At 43.1% G+C, this 19,896-nt stretch overlaps 1 protein-coding gene across 1 annotated transcript in view; it reads left to right on the top strand.

Annotated features, from left to right (window-relative positions):
* The window catches only part of LOC139552349 (ectonucleoside triphosphate diphosphohydrolase 2-like), a 34,087-nt gene extending 14,195 nt beyond the window's left edge, over positions 1–19,892 (top strand). Inside the window, exons 2-9 of the mRNA XM_071363990.1 lie at positions 9,397–9,514; positions 11,120–11,270; positions 14,134–14,293; positions 14,709–14,936; positions 18,212–18,484; positions 18,691–18,810; positions 19,011–19,145; positions 19,371–19,892. Coding sequence (XP_071220091.1) covers positions 9,397–9,514; positions 11,120–11,270; positions 14,134–14,293; positions 14,709–14,936; positions 18,212–18,484; positions 18,691–18,810; positions 19,011–19,145; positions 19,371–19,586 — 1,401 coding nt within the window. The 3' untranslated portion in view covers positions 19,587–19,892. The remainder of the gene's footprint in view (positions 1–9,396; positions 9,515–11,119; positions 11,271–14,133; positions 14,294–14,708; positions 14,937–18,211; positions 18,485–18,690; positions 18,811–19,010; positions 19,146–19,370) is intronic.
* Positions 19,893–19,896: the final 4 nt, after the last annotated feature.

Here is a 19,896-nt window from a genome sequence, read left to right as displayed (position 1 = left end):
CAATATGTTAAAATAGATTGGGAAGGAAGATGGATTGCCTTGAATATACTACTTGATGATTAACAGTTATGTCTCAAATCTATAAGGACCGAAAAATGACGATCCAAACTTCTTTGAAAATCCACTATATATATACACATATACACAAGTATGTGGACACCCCTTCAAATGAGTGGATTAGGCTATTTCAGCCAAACCTGTTGCTGACAGGTGTTTAAAATTGAACACATGGCTACGCAATCTCCATGAAAAACATTGGCAGTAGAATGGACTTACTGAAGAGCTCAGTGACTTTCAAAGTGGCACCGTCATAAGATGCCACCTTTCCAACAAGTCAGTACTTCAAATCTCTAGCCTGCTAGAGCTTCCCCGGTCAACTGTAAGTGCTGTTATTGTGCCGTGGTCTGGGAGCAACAACGGCTCAGCCATGAAGTGGTAGGCCTCAAACTCACAGAACAGGACCGCCGAGTGCTGAAGCGCGTAGAGTGTAAAAATTGTCTGTCCTCGGTTGCAACACTCACTACCGAGTTCCAAACTGCCTCTGGAAGCAATGTCAGCACAAGAACGGTTAGTCGGGAGCTTCATAAAATGGGTTTCCATGGCCGAGCAGCCACACACAAGCCTAAGATCACCATGCGCAATGCCAAGCGTTGGCTGGAGTGGTGTAAACTCACCGCCATTGGACTCTGGAGTGTTGAATCACACTTCACTATCTGGCAGTCCGTCGGACAAATCTGGGTTTGGCGAATGCCAGGACAACGCTACCTGCCCCAATGCATAGTGCCAACTTTAAAGTTCGGTGGAGGAGGAATAATGGTCTGGGGCTGTTTTTCATGGTTCGGACTAGGCCCCTTAGTTCCAGTGAAGGGCAATCTTAACGCTACAGCATACAATGACATTCTAGACGATTCTGTGCTTCCAACTTTGTGGCAACAGTTTGGGGAAGGCCCTTTCCTGTTTCAGCATGACAATGCCCCCATGCACAAAGTAAGGTTCATAAAGAAATGGTTTGTTGAGATCAGTGTGGAAGAACTTGACTGGCCTGCACACAGCCCTGACCTCAACCCCATCGAACACCTTTGGGATGAATTGGAATACCGACTTTGAGCCAGGCCTAATCGCTCAACATCAGTGCCCAACCTCACTAATGCTCTTGTGGCTGAATGGAAGCAAGTCTCCGCAGCAATGATCCAACGTCTGGTGGAAAGCCTTCCCAGCATGGAGGATGTGCTGTTTCTCTGTGTTAATTTACATGTTTTTTTGTTTTTTAAACTTTTGTTTCTAAGGGCCATGGGTTATATTGGATTGTGTAGAAATGCAGGAAATTTGCTTTAGATGCCAGACCCCTTGCAAAGTTATGTCCCCCCCCACTTTAAAACCAAAGTTGTGGCCCTTATATGAAGGTATTTTAATGTATGAACCCCATCCAAACCGCACGCGGGCGAGCTAAATCAAGCTTGGGGGGGGCAACTCTATATGCCCATGATTTTGGAATGAGATGTTTGACGAGCAGGTATCCACATACTTTTGGTAGTTGTGTATTTACAATACTCATAACTATATTACAATGGTAGGGAACTACCTAGGGGATACCTAGTCAGTTGCACAACTGAATGCATTCATTCATGCATTCAGTTCTCATGTGTCTTCCGCATTTAACCCAATCCCTCTGAATCAGAAAGGTGCACACAGTATTAAGTACATCAATAGACCGTAAAGGCAGTCATACTGCTACTTTTCACCCCCTGGCGCTCATATTATGAATATTATGGACACGTTGGCACTGATTGAAGTATGGACGCTCAAAAACCCGGACATACTTGTCCCAAAGCCACTCCTGCGTTTGTCTTGGCTGTGTGCTTAGGGTTGTTGTCCTGCTGGAAGGTGAACCTTCGCCCCAGTCTGAGGTCCTGAGCGCTCTGGAGCAGGTTTTCATCAATGATCTCTCCCGTTCATCTTTCCCTCGATCCCGACTAGTCTCCCAGTTCCTGCCATTGAAAAACATCCCCACAGCAGGATGCTGCCACCACCATGCTTCACCATAGGGATGGGGCCAGGTTTCCCCCAGACTTGAAGCTTGGCATTCAGGTCAAATAGTTCAATCTTGGTTTCATCACACCAGAGAATCTTGTTTCTCATGGTGCGAGAGTCTTTAGGTGCCTTTTGGCAAACTCCAAGTGGGTTGTCATGCCTTTTACCGAGAAGTGGCTTCTGCCATAAAGGCCTGATTGGTGGAGTGCTGCAGAGATGGTTGTCCTTCTGGAAGGTTTTCCCATCTCCACAGAGGAACTCTAGAGCTCTGTCCGAGTGACCATCGGGTTCTTGGTAACCTCCCTGACCAAGGCCCTTCTCCCCCGTTTGCTCAGTTTGGCCGAGCGGCCAGCTCTAGGAAAAGTATTGGTGGTTCCAAACTTCTGCCATTTAAGAATGGAGGCCAATGTGTTCTTGGGGACCTTCAATGCTGCAGAAATGTTTTGGTACCCTTCCCCAGATCTGTGCCTCGACACAATCCAGTCTCTGAGCTCTACGGACAATTCCTTCGACCTCATGGCTTGGTTTTTGCTCTGACAGGCACTGTCAACTGTGGGACCTTTTATATAGATAGGCGTGTGCCTTTCCAAATCATGGCCAATCAATTGATTTTACCACAGGTGTACTCCAATCAAGTTGTAGAAACAGGAAACACCAGAGCTCAATTTCAAGTCTCATAGCAAAGGGTCTGAATACTTATGAAAATAAGATTTCCAAAAACCCATTATCGCTTTGTCATTATGGGGTATTGTGTGTAGATTGCTGGGGATTTTAAAAATTATATATAATCCATTTTAGAGTAAGGCTGTAATGTAACAAAATGTGGACAATGTCAAGGGGTCTGAATACTTCCCAAAGGCACTCTAAATCCAATCTGGTTATCCAGTAGGCTACTAAGAGGGTCACATCCAGTGTTTAAAATGGGTCTCTTTGCTGTTATACAGAATAAAATCATACAATTCCAGTCGCTTGACAATGGAGCCCTGTTTAAATTATCTTCTTTTTTAGAAAGAAGGTAGAGAGGGAGTGAAAGGATGATAGGTACTCCGGAAGATTACTTTTCTCCATTTTCACTCAGCTGCCCGCAGCCCAGCTCTGTAAGCTTGCAATGAGTCACTCAGCCAAGGAGCGGGAGGGGAGGGCCGAGCTGGCCGGGAGGAAAGTGGACAGTGCGAGTCATAGGATGCGGAAAGGGAGGATAGTAGGGTAGAAGAGGCAGAGTCAGGAGGTGGGAAGGAGAAGAATTTAGCAGAAGGGCGAGATGATAGGATAGAAGAGGAGAGTAGTGTGAGAGCGAAGATTGAGATGGTGGGTGACCTAGGTAGGGGCTGAGTGGTTAGTGTTGGAGGAAGGGGAGACAGAAAAGGAAACAAAAGTAGTGATCAGAGACCTGGAGGTCGGTTGCAGTGAGATTCGGGGGCAAGCAGCCTCTAGTAAAGATGAGGTCAAGCTTAGTGCCTGCCTTGTCAGTTGGAGGGGATTGGGAAAGGGTCAAAAGAGGTAAGGAGGGGAAAGAGTTGGAATGAAATGAATCGAATGCCGTCGTCGGGAGTTTGAAGTCGCCAAGTACGAAGTGTGGTGAGCCATCGTCAGGAAATGAGCTTATCAAGGTGTCAAGCACAATGAGGAACTCTCCAAGGGCACCTGGTGGGCGATAGATGACAATGTTAAGCTTGAGTGGACAAGTGACAGCATGGAATTCAAATGAGGAGATGGACAGATTAGAGAGGGACAAAATAAAAAATATCCACTTAGGAGAAACGAGTAGACCTGTGCCACCACCGATGGCCAGATGCTATTGGACTATGAGAGAAAATATAGATGAAGAGCAGCTGGAGTAGCGTGTTCTCTGGGGTGATCCATGTCTCCATCAGGGCCAAAATGTCAAGGAACTGAAGGGCAGCATAGTCTGAGATGAACAAGGCATTCTTGACCGGCAGTTCCAAACACTGCCAGAGATCTGGAATTCCACATGGTTGCAGCCAAAGAGTGTGGAGCATATGTAAAGCCTACAGAGATAGGAGGGAACAGGTATAGAGAAAACACATATTGCCAAAGCTACAAAAAGAGCAAATTAAGATCTGAAAATAACTAGGTAAGATACTCAAGTGAGAGAGTGGTGTAGAGCCTTCCTCTCTTTCCTTCCTCGAACAACGGTCTTTGTATTCGGCGCCACTGACACGACCACCACTTTCAGCTGCCCCTGAGCTGACCATGGGAGACTGAAGTACTAACACTAATTGCGTATTGCCTAGCAGAGGTGAAACCACTCCCCCTCCAATACAGCCACTGATTACCAAAACAAGGCACAAATTGCCCCGCCCCTTAATCCTGGTTCATGTATCAACAACTATCTGCAAATTATGAGCAGTCAGCAGTTCACACACCAAGTAGCCCACTGGAAAGACAGGCAACACTTAAAGTAGATTGACCGAGCTAGTAGAAAGACAGTACTGGACCACAACAGATATAAACAAATATATACTTATCACTCCTGGAGATATCAGGAGTCCTCTAGCTGTAGAATGAAGCACACGCAGAGTATAAATGTTTAAGGTCCTCCAAACTTGGCCACAAGTGGATCTTCCAGCAAGACAATAACCACAAGTACACATCAAAATCCACAAAAAAAGTGTTAATTGACAACAAAATCAACATTTTGCAAGGGCCATGTCCATCTCCAGACTTGAACCCCATTGTAAACCTATGGTTTGAATTGAAGAGGGCAGTCCATAAGCCCAGGCGAAAGATATTAAGGATCTGGAAAGATTCTGTATGGAGGAACGGTCTAAGATATCTCCCAATGTGTTCTCAAATCTCATAAACCATTTTAGAAAAAGGCTCAGTATTGAAAATAGGGGTGGCAATAATTTTGACCCTATCTTAAAACAACAAAAAAGTATTACTTGTCAAACTAAATCTATTTTCGGAACATTTGTATTAGTATACAATTAGAAAATTATTAGTTCAGCATTGTATTCTTTATTTTATACAGTATTTATTTCTCATCTTTATCAATGGTGTCAATAATTATGAACCTGACTGTATATATGTGTATTACCATGTAAATACTGTACATACAAACACATGCAAATTTACCATGAGGTAAAACATACAGTCTTCGATACTGTAGGCCAGCTATTCCCAAACTGGGGCTACGCGCAATGCCGTCGGTGGTATGCCAAATAAAAATGTGATTCACATTTTCAAACAGTCCATTTAGATCTTTCAACGGGGCTATATATTTGGGTGATGTTTTTTTCTCGCCTGAGTAGCCTCGTTTCACTGCCAAAACATTCAATGAAACCATCTAGTGTTCAGCGAAATAACAACACAATGTCAAATACAGGTAGCCTAGTCAAATAATTAACATCTAATCACATTAACCGTTACTCTTTCGCAGGAATTCCACTAACGGTCCATATGTAGCCAAACGTAGCTGCTGCTCATTCCGTTTGCTCGAAAATGGATGAATGGTTAAAAATAAGTAAGGCCTGCGTCCATAGAGACACATGCTATTACCAGCAGTACTACACCTACACCTGTCGACGGCACAAGTTGTTCTGCTTCCACGAGCACATCCAATGCTAGCATCAGTAATTCTACATTTGTTGCTAGCCCAGCTAGCATGAACACTGACAGTTGTGAATCTGATGCAGCCGAAGAGCTACTGCACCCTTTCCCAGGAAAGCACCGAACAACAGACAGGGACGTTGGACCATAGAAGAGGCGCAAATATGATGAGAACTACATTGATTTGGGGTTCACTTATATTGGGAGTAGTGCCTTTCCAGAGCCAACGTGTTAAATGTGTAAAAGTACTATCTCACAAGTCGATGAAACCTTCACTCTTGCGCAGACATTTAGAGACGAAACATGCCAATTTGAAAAATAAGCCACAGGAGTTTTTTGAGCGAGAATTAAGACGACTTTCGAGTAGTAAGACATGTTTAAAAGCAACATATACCATTAATAAGAAGGGGCTAGAAGCATCTTATATGGTGAGCTACCGAGTGGCTAGGACAGGCAAGCCCCATACTATTGTGGAGGACTTAATTCTTCCTGCTGCTGCAGATATGGCTGGGACAATGCTGGGGGAAAAGGCCCAGAAAACTATACAGACAATGTCTTCATCAAACAACACTGTTTCACGATGCATCAGTGACATGGCAGAAGATGTTTTGAAACAATTACTGCTTCGCATACAAGCCAGTGAATTCTATGCGTTACAGCTGGATGAGTCAACAGACATTGCAGGCCTGGCACAGCTCCTGGTAGTTAAGGGGTCAATTAAGGAAGACATTCTCTTCTGCAAACCACTGGAAACCAGAACAACAGGAGAGGATAGTTTTTAAGTACTGGACAGCTTTGTGACAGCAAATGGACTTTGGTGGTCAAGATGTGTTGGTATCTGTACCGATGGCACAAAAGCCATGGCAGGGAGACATAGTGGAGTGGTAATGCGCGTGCAAGCAGTTGCTCCCGACGCCACTTGGGTACACTGCAGCATCCACAGAGAGGCTCTTGCTGCCAAGGGAATGCCTGATAGCTTGAAAGACGTTTTGGACACTACAGTGAAAATGGTTTACTTTGTTAAAGCAAGGCCCCTGAACTCTCGTGTGTTTTCTGCATTATGCAATGATATGGGCAGTGACCATGTAACGCTTTTACAACATACAAAAGTGCACTGGTTATCAAGGGGGAAAGTATTGACAAGTTTTTTTTTTAATAGAGAGACGAGCTTAAACTTTTATTTACTGACCATAATTTTCACTTGTCTGTCCGCTTGCATGATGACGAGTTTCTCACACGACTGGCCTATCTGGTGATGTTTTTTCTTGCCTGAAAGATCTGAATCTGGGATTACAGGGACTCTCCTCAACTATGTTCAATGTGCGGGACAAAATTGAGGCTATGACTAAGAAGTTGGAGCTCTTCTCTATCTGCATTAACAAGGACAACACACAGGTCTTTCCATCATTGTATGATTTTTTTGGTGTGCAAATAAACTCAAGCTTACGGACAATGTCAAATGTGATATAGCGACGCAGCTGAGTGAGCTGGGTGCGCAATTACGCAGGTATTTTCCCTAAACGGACGACACAAACAACTGGATTCGTTATCCCTTTCATGCCCTGCCTCCAGTCCACTTACCGATATCTGAACAAGAGAGCCTCATTGAAATTGCAACAAGCGGTTCTGTGAAAATTAAATTTAATCAGAAGCCGCTGCCAGATTTCTGGATAGGGCCGCGCTCAGAGTATCCTGCCTTGGCAAATTGCACTGTTAAGACACTGATGCCCTTTGCAACCACGTACCTATGTGAGAGTGGATTCTTAGCCCTCAGTAGCATAAAAACTAAATACAGGCACAGACTGTGTGTGTAAAATTATTTAAGACTGAACTCTGCAATGTTGGGTTGTATTGGAGAGAGTCTATGTGCATCCTTTCAAGCACACCCTTCTCATTAACCTGTGGTGAGTTATTCACAATTGTTCATGAACAAATAAGGTTTTATATGTAAGATGGCTAAATAAAGAGCAAAATAATTGATTATTATTATTTGTGCCCTGGACCTAAAAGAGCTCTTTGTCACAACCCAGCTCGTGGGAAGTGACAAACTCACACTCATTCTTATGTTTAATAAATGTATCGTATCGTATCGTGTGTGTGTGTGGCAGGCTTACAATGATGGCAAAAAAACAACATTTGAGAGTGTGCTGACCCTGGTGCTAGAGGGGGTACGCAGCTGGAGGTTGAATGTTTGAAGGGGTACACGATTATAAAAAGTTTGGGAACCCCTACTGTAGGCTATTCCCAAACACCCCCCTCCCCCTGCCTTACCTTTGCTCTTGGGTCCTACACCCACAGTTACATATTTTAATTGCTGTCTTTCTTTCTCTGACACTGCTGTTGAAACTTGTTTAATTACCTGACTGTGTTTGGCATCTGACTGGTTTATGATATTTGTTTCGTGATGCATAACTATACTGAACAAACATATAAACTCAAATGCAATCAAAACGCAATTTCAACAAATTTACTGAGTTACAAGGAAAATCAGTAAATTTAAATAAATCAACTAGGCCCTAATCTATGGATTTCACATGACTGGGCAGGAGCGCAGCCATGGGTGGGTCCACCCACTTGGGATCCATGACCTGCCAATCAGAATTAGTTTTTTATTACAGACAGAAATACTCCTCAGTTTCATCAGCTGTCCGTGTGGCTGGTCTCAGATGATCCCGCAGGTGAAGAAGTCCTGGGCTGGCGTGGTTACACGTGGTCTGCGGTTGTGAGACCGGTTGGACGTACTGCCAAATTCTCTAAAATGATGTTGGAGGCGGCTTGTGGTAAAGAAATTAACATTACATTTTCTGGCAACAGCTCTGGTGGTCATTCCTTGCAGTCAGCATGCCAATTGCACACTCCCTCAAAACTTGAGACATCTGTGGCATTGTTTTGCGTGATAAAACTGCACATTTTAGAGTGGCCTTTTGTTGTCCCCAGCACAAGGTGCACCTGTATAATGATCATGCCGTTTAATCAGCTTCTTGATTTGCCTCACCTGTCAGGTGGATGGATTATCTTGGCAAATGAGAAATGCTCACTAACAGGGATGTAAACAAATTTGTGCACATAAGAAAGCTTTTTGTGTGTACATTTCTGGGATTTTTTATTTCAGCTCATGAAACATGGGACCAACACTTCACACGTTGCATTTATATTTTTGTTCAGCATATTTTGGTCATAGTAAGTTCCGCTGTAATAATTTCATCATTACAAAGTGGCCTCATGCAGGATGTTGACCCAAGGGTTTTAATAGAAGACGGTATCTTAGAAAGTTAATGTTGCCTTACTCATTTGAATATTTACACACAATTAACCATGTTTAGAGTTTATGATTCATAGCATAATCAGGATTGGAGCGTTCACACTCTAAACAGTTCCTTCATGATTTGCAATCATGGGTTGTTCTCAGACCAGACAGGGCCTCTTACTTCTCCTAATTAATTCCCTCATCCTCTTTCACATCCTCTACAACTTTCCATCTATCTTACCATGAAGTAAACATGCAAGCAACATTCTTGCTGCCAAAATGTATACACAATGTCATAAAAGCCAGAGGACAGGCCATCAATGTAGTTAAATGTCTTCCAGATGCCTCTATCCATATTAAATGTCTTGGCATAGATGGATTTCAAACACCTGATCGTTTGTAACCTTTTATGGTTTGGAGTAGACCCAAATAGGTTGTCTTTTCTTGGGGATTATTCTAAATCAGCTCTGTTTTCTCAAGATTTGTCTCTAATCTCCCTCTCTTCTCTCCAACCCTCTCCCCCAACCCTCTCCCCCTCTCCCCAGTATGGGATAGTCCTGGACGCAGGCTCCTCTCACACAGCCATGTACATCTACAAGTGGCCGGCAGACAAGCAGAATGGCACGGGTGTGGTCACTCAGCACACTGAATGCCACCCCAAGGGTAAGACAGTGTCCCAATGGAAGGATTCTTCCAGGTGGTTGTCTGCTATTTACCAAGTGTTTACATAGAAATTACTTGGTAGAATTGTAATTAAATTGTTATTACTCTTTTGTTCCTTTTGAGACTTAAAACAAGTACTATTATCATTTGTTACCAGTGAGTAACCAATTGTTTGAAGTAAGTACCAGAAAGTACAGATTACATCCGATTTTTTATCAAAGAGCAGGCAAATGGGGTGGCAGGTAGCCTAGTGGTTAGAGCGTTGGACTTGTAACCGAAAGGTTGCTAGATCGAATCCCCGAGCTGACAGGGTAAAAATCTGTCGTTCTGCCCCTGAACAAGGCAGTTAACCCACTAGGCCGTCATTGAAAATAAGAATTTGTTCTTAACTGACTTGCCTAGTTAAATAAAGGTAAAAAATAATAATACTTTTTTACAATAATAATTGTAAAATACTCTATTACCCAAAACCTTAACCCCAAGAAAACTTTTTGGGCGCTCCAGTTGGCAAAGAACAGTCCCCATTGTGTGCTGTGTTCACACCGTGTGGGTTACGGTATCTCGTCACACAAGGCCAGAGATAAAAAAGCAGAAAAACATAGATGCCTAGCAACGGTGGATCTGTCAATAGTTCCGCAGTGACTCAGTGCACTGTGTGGTTTTCCAGTCCTGTCATGCCTACATGAGTTACGTGTTTGTATAGATCACGGTAGTTGGCTGCTTTAATTAATGTGAAGTATTTGCAAGTACACCAGCTCTCCTAGAGTACATGTAAACAGCACTTACATTTACATTTTAGTCATTTAGCAGACGCTCTTATACAGATAGCTAGGTCAGACAACCATATGTCACAGTCATAGTAAGCACAGTAAGTTATCAGAGTAGTCAGTGCAAGTAGGTTGCAGCTAGGGAGTTCTGTATAGCACTTTGTGACATCGGCTGATGTAAAAAGGGCTTTATAAATACATTTGATTGATTGGAGCAGCAACATTAACTCCTCAACAGCTCCTCCCATCTGTCATCACCTGTACCGCTGGTGCCAGGAAACAATACATGCTTCACTTACTGTACTTTACTGTCTTTCAGCAACCGCATGGGTTAAGACCTTTAAATATCCTGGGATTCTCTGACCAGTATAACATGATGGGATCAAACACTGAAGTCTCAACTTCTTCCTCCTCCTCTCTACCTCACAGGGTATTAGAAACAAAGAATTCAAGGGTGTTAGACTCAAGGTTGCACCGGGGCAGTTTGGTCTGTCCTGGAATTTGTCGGGCTCCAGCTAAGCTAGCTAACTGTATTGAAAAGTAGTTTGTTTGCGTGTGTGAGATTTGAGTGTTGGAACAGAAGCATTCCAAGGGGTGAGACTACCCAACTTCTCCCTCACAATGTAATGTGTTGAGCAGAAAGCCCTGCCTCCTACTTCAATGCCTCACAGAATGCAGGGAATTCTCTTGATCTGGTCTGAGTTAGGGGAAGGCATGCATGACCTGATCCCTGGGTCACTGCCTGGGCTTAATCCTGCTCCATCAACCAGGGCATGGACACCCAGGTGAGGGGTGTTTGTTCTTCCATAAAGTGTGTCTGGGTGTTCCCGCTATGCAGGTGGAGGAATCTCTAGCTATGCGGGACAGCAGCGAGAGGCAGGGAGAAGCCTCCAGTCTTGTCTGGACCAGGCCACGCGGGACATCCCCAGAGCAAGGCACCATCTCACACCTGTCTACCTCGGAGCCACCGCTGGCATGAGGCTGCTCAAGTGAGTTATAGTTTGTGTATGCATCTGTGTGTGTTTGAGTGTGAGTGCACACGCATTTGTGTCTGTGTATCTTTGTGTGCGTGTACCTTTGTATGTAAACAATCAGTGGGTAAGGATTTCCCACTCAGAGGCAGACAGGCAAGAACAAGCCCCCACCTTTCATCTGCCAAGCTCTAAGCAAACACTACCACACCTGTTTAAAACACAAGGGATGTCATATTCCTACATTCTGATCAAGAAGCATACACAACAGTAGAGGCAGCTGAGGGGAGGACGGCTCATAATAATGTCTGGAATGGAGTGAATGGAATGGTATCAAACACATCCATTCCGTCCTCCCCTCCACTGATACACACACACATCATGTACACACAAAGTTACACTAAGACACCCATGTCCATGCAGATATGTACACATAGACATTTCTCATACTCTTGCACACAATGGTTTTAAACACAAGCAAAGTTAACAGAATGTACATCAAAGAAACATCATACAGTTGAAGTCGGAGGTTTACATACACCTTAGCCAAATACATTTAAACTCAGTTTTTCACAATTCCTGACATTTAATCCAAGTAAACATTTCCTGTTTTAGGTCAGTTAGGATCACCACTTTATTTTAAGAATGTGAAATGTCAGAATAACAGTAGAGATAATTATTTATTTCAGCTTTTATTTCTTTCATCACATTCCCAGTGGGTCAGAAGTTTACATACACTCAATTAGTATTTAGTAGCATTGCCTTTAAATTGTTTAACTTGGGTCAAACGTTTCGGGTAGCCTCCCACAAGCTTCCCACAATATTTTGGGTGAATTTTGGCCTATTCCTCCTGACAGAGCTGGTGTAACTGAGTCAGGTTTGTAGACCTCCTTGCTCGTATACGCTTTTTCAGTTCTGCCCACAAATTTTCTATAGGATTGAGGTCAGGGCTTTGTGATGGCCACTCCAATACCTTGACTTTGTTGTCCTTAAGCCATTTTGCCACAACTTTGGAAGTATGCTTGGGGTCATTGTCCATTTGGAAGACCAATTTGACACCAAGCTTTAACTTCCTGACTGATGTCTTGAGATGTTGCTTCAATATATCCACATCATTTTTTCCCTCATGATGCCATCTATTTTGTGAAGTGCACCTCCTGCAGCAAAGCACCCCCACAACATGATGCTGCCACCCCTGTGCTTCACGGTTAGGATGGTGTTCTTTCGACTTGCAAGCCTCCCCCTTTTTCCTCCAAATATAACGATGGTCATTATGGCCAAACAGTTCTATTTTTGTTTCATCAGACCAGAGGACATTTCTCCATGTGCAGTTGCAAACCGTAGTCTGGATTTTTTTATGGCGGTTTTGGAGCAGTGGCTTCTTACTTACTGAGCGGCCTTTCAGGTTATGTCGATATAGGACTCATTTTACTGTGGATATAGATACTTTTGTACCTGTTTCCTCCAGCATCTTCACAAGGTCCGTTGCTGTTGTTCTGGGATTGATTTGCACTTTTCGCACCAACGTACGTACATCTCTAGGAGACAGAACGCGTCTCCTTCCTGAGCGGTATGACGGCTGCGTGGTCCCATGGTGTTTATACTTGCGTACTATTGTTTGTACTGATGAACGTGGTACCTTCAGGCATTTGGAAATTGCTCCCAAGGATGAACCAGACTTGTGGAGGTCTACAATTTTCATTCTGAGGTCTTGTCTGATTTCTTTTGATTTTCCCATGATGTCAAGCAAAGAGGCACTGAGTTTGAAGGTCGGCCTTGAAACACATCCACAGGTATGCCTCCAATTGACTCAAATTATGTCAATTAGCCTATCAGAAGCTTCTAAAGCTATGACATAATTTTCTGGAATTTTCCATGCTGTTTAAAGGCACAGTCAACTTAGTGTATGTAAACTTCTGACCCAGTGTAATTGTGATACAGAGAATTATAAGTGAAATAATCTGTCTGTAAACAATTGTTGGAAAAATGACTTGTCATGCACAAAGTAGATGTCCTAACCGACTTACAAAACTATAGTTTGTTGACAAGAAATTTGTGGAGTGGTTGAAAAATAAGTTTTAATGACTCCAACCTAAGTGTATGTAAACTTCTGACTTCAACTGTACATAATATTACTATAAAATACATTTACACACAAAGTTGCACAATAAGAGTTTCTAACCAATGAAAATATCGAATTGTCTCCTTGTCTCTCTCTTTGTGTTATTGCAGGGTAAAATGTGAGTCATGTTGGGGTTCTGAGATGAGTGAGTCAACAACAAGATTGAGAGATGTGCGTGTGTCTGGTTAATAGGTTATTGTCAGTGGTGGAAAAAGTACCCAACTGTCACACTTGAGTAAAAGTATAGACACCTTAATACAAAGTTACTCAAGTAAAAGTGAAAGTTACAGAGTAAAATACAGCATGATTAAAAGTCTAAAAGTATTTGGTTCTAAATATACTTAAGTATCAAAAGTTAAAGTATAAATCTTTTCAAGTTTCTTATATTTAGCAAAGCAGACGGCAATATTTAGTTGTTTTTTATTTATTTACGGCTAGCCAGGGGCACACTCCTTCATGAGTCCACCAGAGAGAGTAGGGATAATCACGTATTCTCTAGTTTTCCTGTCCTGCTAAGCATTTAAAATGTAACGAGTACTTTTGTGTGTCAAGGAAAATGTAGGGAGTAAAATGTACATCATTTTCTTTAGGAATGATTTAGGTACTTTAAACTATTTCTACTTAAGTACTTTACGTCACTGGTTATTGTTGTCAAGCTGAGTAATGTTGTTCATTCCATACCCCCATGTTGATTTGTGCCTGTACCTACTCTTTGCGCATCTAAAGTATCTGAAGTGGTACATTTCCCTTTCTCAACAGTATCTCCAGCCCTGTCCAGTCAGCCCAGGTCTTAAAAGAAGTGGGTCATACAATCCAGTCCTATCCTTTTAATTACCAGGGGGCAGCCATCTTAAGTGGCCAGGAGGAGGGAGCGTACGGCTGGGTCACTGTCAACTATCTCTTGGAGAACTTCATCAAGGTACCATGGCCCAGCTTTCACCATTCTATAGTTATTTATGGTACCCCAAATAAGTGTGTATACAGTTGTTTGTAAATAAAGATCCTGCATAAACATTGCTATTGTGGTTCTAAATCGATCTCTGCCTTATGCTTTTCTTTCAATGCAACCATAAGCAGTTAAAAACGTAAGGACCCTGTGTTAGTTTCATTTCAAGCTTCTGTAGACATTCTTTGAAGATTGAAAGAAAATTGATTATAGCTACCAAATGACAGATTTCCACTAAGGCTGATTCTTGTATTATGATTAATTTGTTGAGTAGATGGCTACCTGAGGACCTCTAGTGACCATTACAACACAGAGAACATCTGCTGACTAGACAAGCTACCCACACACCTCTCATATTACTATGTTTGTCCCTATGTGCCCGCTGCAGTATGGCTTTGTGGGCCATTGGCTGAGCCCAGGCAGACAGACTGTGGGGGCGCTGGACTTTGGTGGGGCTTCCACCCAGATCACCTTTGTGACCAAGGACGAGGTGGAGGACAAGAGGGACAGGATGAAGCTACGTTTGTACGGCCATGACTACTCCCTGTACACACACAGCTTCCTGTGCTACGGACGAGACCAGGTCTTCAAACGCCTACTGGCTCACATGGTGACGGTAGGAAACACTCTGTTTGGCCACAACAACATCAGAACCCCCTAAAGGTTACTTACTGTAAGCTTCACTCCACTTCACAGCCTGTTCACCCCGCCATCATCCAGAAGACGAGTACAGTACAGGTGCATCAAAGCTGAGAGCGAGATAATGAAAAACAGCATCTATCTCAAGGCCATCAGACTGTTAAATAGCCATCCCTAGCCGGCCTCCACCCAGTACCCTGCCCTGAACTAAGTCACTAGCTGGCTACCACCTGGTTACTCATCCCTGCACCTTAGAGGCTGCTGCCCTGTGTACATAGACATGGAGCACTGGTCACTTCAATAATATTTACATACTGTTATACCCACTTCATATGTTGTATTCTAGTCAAGGCCATCCTATTCAACTATTGCTGTACATATACTATTCTATCCACGTACACTTCAGATATAATACATATTCTATCCACATACTGTCCATACATATATATATATATACGGTTGAAGTCGGAAGTTTACATACACCTTAGCCAAATACATTTAAACTCAGTTTTTCACAATTCCTGACATTTAATCCTAGTAAAAACTCCCTGTCTTAGGTCAGTTAGGATCACCACTATATTTTAAGAATGTGAAATTTCAGAATAACAGTAGACAGAATTATATATTTCAGCTTTTATTTATTTCATCACATTCCCAGTGGGTCAGAAGTTTACTCAATTAGTATTTGGTAGCATTGCCTTTAAATTGTTTAACTTGGGTCAAACGTTTCGGCTAGCCTTCCACAAGCTCCCCACAATAAGTTGGGTGAATTTTGGCCCATTCCTCCTGACAGAGCTGGTGTAACTGAGTCAGGTTTGTAGGCCTCCTTGCGCGCACACGCTTTTTCAGTTCTGCCCACAAATTTTCTATATGATTGAGGTCAGGGCTTTGTGATGGCCACTCCAATACCTTGACTTTGTTGTCCTTAAGCCATTTTGCCACAACTTTGGAAGTATGCTTGGGGTCATTGTCCATTTGGAAGACCCATTTGCGACTAAGCTTTAACTTCCTGACTGATGTCTTGAGACGTTGCTTCAATATATCCACATAATTTTTCCCTCATGATGCCATCTATTTTGTGAAGTGCACCAATCCCTCCTGCAGCAAAGCACCCCCACAACATGATGCTGCCACCCCCGTGCTTCACGGTTGGGATGGTGTTCTTCGGCTTGCAAGCCACCCCCTTTTTCCTCAGACCAGAGGACATTTCTCCAAAAAGTACATTCTTTGTCCCCATGTGCAGTTGCAAGCCGTAGTCTGGCTTTTTTATGATGGTTTTGGAGCAGTGGCTTCTTCCTTGCTGAGCGGTCTTTCAGGTTATGTCGAAATAGGACTCGTTTTACTGTGAATATAGACACTTTTGTACCTGTTTCCTCCAGCATCTTCACAAGGTCCTTTGCTGTTGTTCTGGGATTGATTTGCACTTTTTGCACCAAAGTACGTTCATCTCTAGGAGACAGAACGGGTCTCCTTCCTGAGTGGTATGATGGCTGCGTGATCCCATGGTGTTTATACTTGCGTACTATTGTATGTACCAATGAACATGGTACCTTCAGGCGTTTGGAAATTGCTCCCAAGGATGAACCAGACTTGTGGAGGTCTACAATTTTTTTTCTGAGGTCTTGGCTGATTTCTTTTGATTTTCCCATGATGTTAAGCAAAGAGGCACTGAGTTTGAAGGTAGGCCTTGAAACACTTCCACAGGTACACCTCCAATTGACTCAAATTATGTCAATTAGCCTATCAGAAGCTTCTAAAGCTATGACATAATTTTCTGGAATTTTCCATGCTGTTTAAAGGCACAGTCAACTTAGTGCATGTAAACTTCTGACCCACTGGAATTGTGATACAGTGAAATAATCTGTTTGTAAACAATTGTTGGAAAAATTACTTGTGTCATGCACAAAGTAGATGTCCTAACCGACTTGCCAAAACTATAGTTTGTTAACAAGAAATTTGTGGAGTGGTTGAAAAACGAGTTTTATTGACTCCAACCTAAGTGTATGTAAACTTCCGACTTCAACTGTATATATGTATATAAATATATATATATACACACACACACACACTTCAGACTCCGACATTGCTAGTCATAATATTTCTATATTTCTTAATTCCATTATTTTACTTTTAGATCTATTGTTGTCTATTGTTATATTGTTGTGTATTGTTGTCTATTGTTAGATACTACTGCACTGTTAGAGCTAGGAACACAAGCATTTCGCTACACCCACAACAAAAGCTGCTAAACATGTATGCGACCAATAACATTTGATTTGATCTACGTGGGTAGAGTGGCTTTTTAGAGCAGCGGACAACTTTTGGTAACACGATATCCTCACCGGTCACACTTCCATTCACCAGGGGTCGATAGCAAAAAAATATTATCCAGAAGATTGAAATTTTGCTCGTTTTTAATGACAGCATGCTTCCGAAAAACTAGCAATCTCGCCCCAATGCTAGGCGTCGCATTTTCATGGAATCCAATTGGCTGCAACAGCATGCTGACGAAAAACTAGCAGTATTTCAATCTTCTCGATTTGTCAGTTGGGATAATGGGATAATTAGGAGTACACTGCCATCTCCCACCCCTGGATTGAGGTCCATTTTCTCAAGCCAGCTCCGCGCTGTCCTGATCATGGCATAGTCACATTCTGACTAGAGAGAAGGTAATGAAGGTCTAGTCGGATTCTGGTTAATATAGTCTATATATCAGCTCAAGGAACCAAGTGACAACATTGCCCCCACGTCTGCAAAAGGAATGATAAAGTTTTTAGGTAGTACAAAATTGCGCCGAATCCCGGACTTTATTACAAGGAGCCGCTCCTTTTGTGACGAAAAACGACATTGCAGTACCGTGCCACGCTCTGTACCTTCCGTCTCCATTGTGTGTGTATTTACCTTTTATGCACTACAGCAAGGGCCCGGAGTCATGTCAGCAAGGGCCCGGAGTCATGTCACGTTACAAGACACCATCATAGTCTACATCAGCACCAATGATTTATTTGTTATAAATCATTGGAAACCCACCCACTAATATATCACCCCCAGATTGTTTTTATGTGTTGTATCTATAACAGATTAAGATAACCATGTGTATTTGAAAGTCATCCCAGGCATTAATTCCAACAATAGATATTGGTCCTCAGTACCATAGTACTCCATTTATGACTGTAGCTTGGTCTCTACTTGTTATCGGAAAGTGTCAAGTTACTGTAATAATTTCTCTCTCTCTCTCTCTCTCTCTCTTAGGCTCAGGGTCACACAGGGAAAATGTCCCACCCGTGCTTCCCTGCAGGCTACAACATCACCATGAAGGTGGGGACATTGTTTGACTCTCCCTGCACGGTGGGCCAGACACCCAGCTCTGGATACAATCCCCAGGCAGCCCTGTCTGTGGAGGGCAGTGGCGACTATGATCACTGCCTGGGCAACATGACTGAGATCTTCTCCTTCCGCAGCTGCCCCTTCTCCCAGTGCTCCTTTGACAAGGTGTTCCAGCCCAATGTCAGTGGCAGCTTCATGGTGAGAGGCATTAGGAGGGGCCCATACAGTGGTTGAATCAACCCTAACCCTATCCTCAACTACAACCCTAAACCTAGTTTCATGTCCACATCGTGGTTCAACCCTAACCTTAACCCCAACTCTCAAAACACAAACCTAACCCTAACTACAGCTCAGACCTTAATCCTAACTCATCCTTTTTTTCTCTCTTTCTCTTTGTCCATCAGGCGTTCTCAGCCTTCTTCTACATTCACCAGTTCCTACAGACTACTACAGGAATCCTTGTCGCCACCCCTGCCCAACTGGAAGAGGCAGCCCGTGCTGTCTGTAACATGAGCATCAAGGAGGTCAGCAGCCCTCTCTTAGTGTGTGTGTGTGAGAGAGAGAGAGAACATTTGTGTGTGAAGGGGAGAGAGCCTGCATGCATGTGAGAGACATTGTCAGTGTTTGCATGTGTTTCTCCATGAATTATGGTTTTATATGTGTTTCATGTATTTCTGGATGGAGATCATGGCTATGTAATACACATTTTTGTATCCTGTTTCAGATGTTGGTGCTGGCCCCAGACCAGGAGCCTCGTCTACAGGACTTCTGTGCTGCTTCTGTCTTCACCAAGGTGCTCTTCACGAGAGGCTATGGCTTTGACGAGATCTCATTCCCCCGCATTTCTTTCCAGAAAAAGGTAAGCTTGCTTGATGTGAATATGATTTATTTCTCTATCTCCTTATTTTACTCCAGATACCAGCATAATCATTGACATTACACAAAGTCTTGTTAGTGTTTGTAATTTCCTTATTTTAGGCTACAGCCTCTCATTTCAGCTTTAACCCCTAGTGCACCAAGTGCCTATCAGAATGCTCTGAGTGTACCCAGGCTAACCTGAGGTGTTTGTTTGAAATGTCACTAGGCAGGGGATACCTCTGTGGGCTGGGCCCTGGGCTACATGCTCAGTTTGAGCAGTCTGCTGCCGGGGGAGAGCGTAGGCCTGAGGAAGGCTCTGAAACCTGGAGCCTGGGCGGCCCTGCTCTTCCTCTTCGCCCTACTCCTCACCAGCGCCCTGATGTACGTCTCCCTGCAAGCCTGCCGCGGGAAGAAGAAAGGAAGCAGTGACATTGCCAACTAATCATCATAAGGGAATCCCTTATGCTGGTGGTACTATCCTGGAGTGTGTAGATATAATGTTGGATAAAGTATTAATTATATTGTTTCCCTTTACACAGAGATAAGTGAGTCCTCCCAGGCGGTCAATACATTTTAAATATCCTCGCATTAACAAATAGGGGGTTTTCTGTACAGCACGCAATGTAGGCTATAATTAATGTTCAACATCACTCTCACAACACATTTACCCAACATTTAAGTGCCATTTGTTTGTGATTTATATTCATTTTGTATTTTGATAACAAAAAATAAACTGTTTTGTACATGAGTGG

This window comes from Salvelinus alpinus, chromosome 24, assembly GCF_045679555.1.
Source record: "Salvelinus alpinus chromosome 24, SLU_Salpinus.1, whole genome shotgun sequence".
Lineage (NCBI taxonomy): Eukaryota > Metazoa > Chordata > Actinopteri > Salmoniformes > Salmonidae > Salvelinus > Salvelinus alpinus.
Note: the sequence above shows the minus strand (reverse complement) of the source record. Positions and strands in the feature narration are given on the sequence as shown.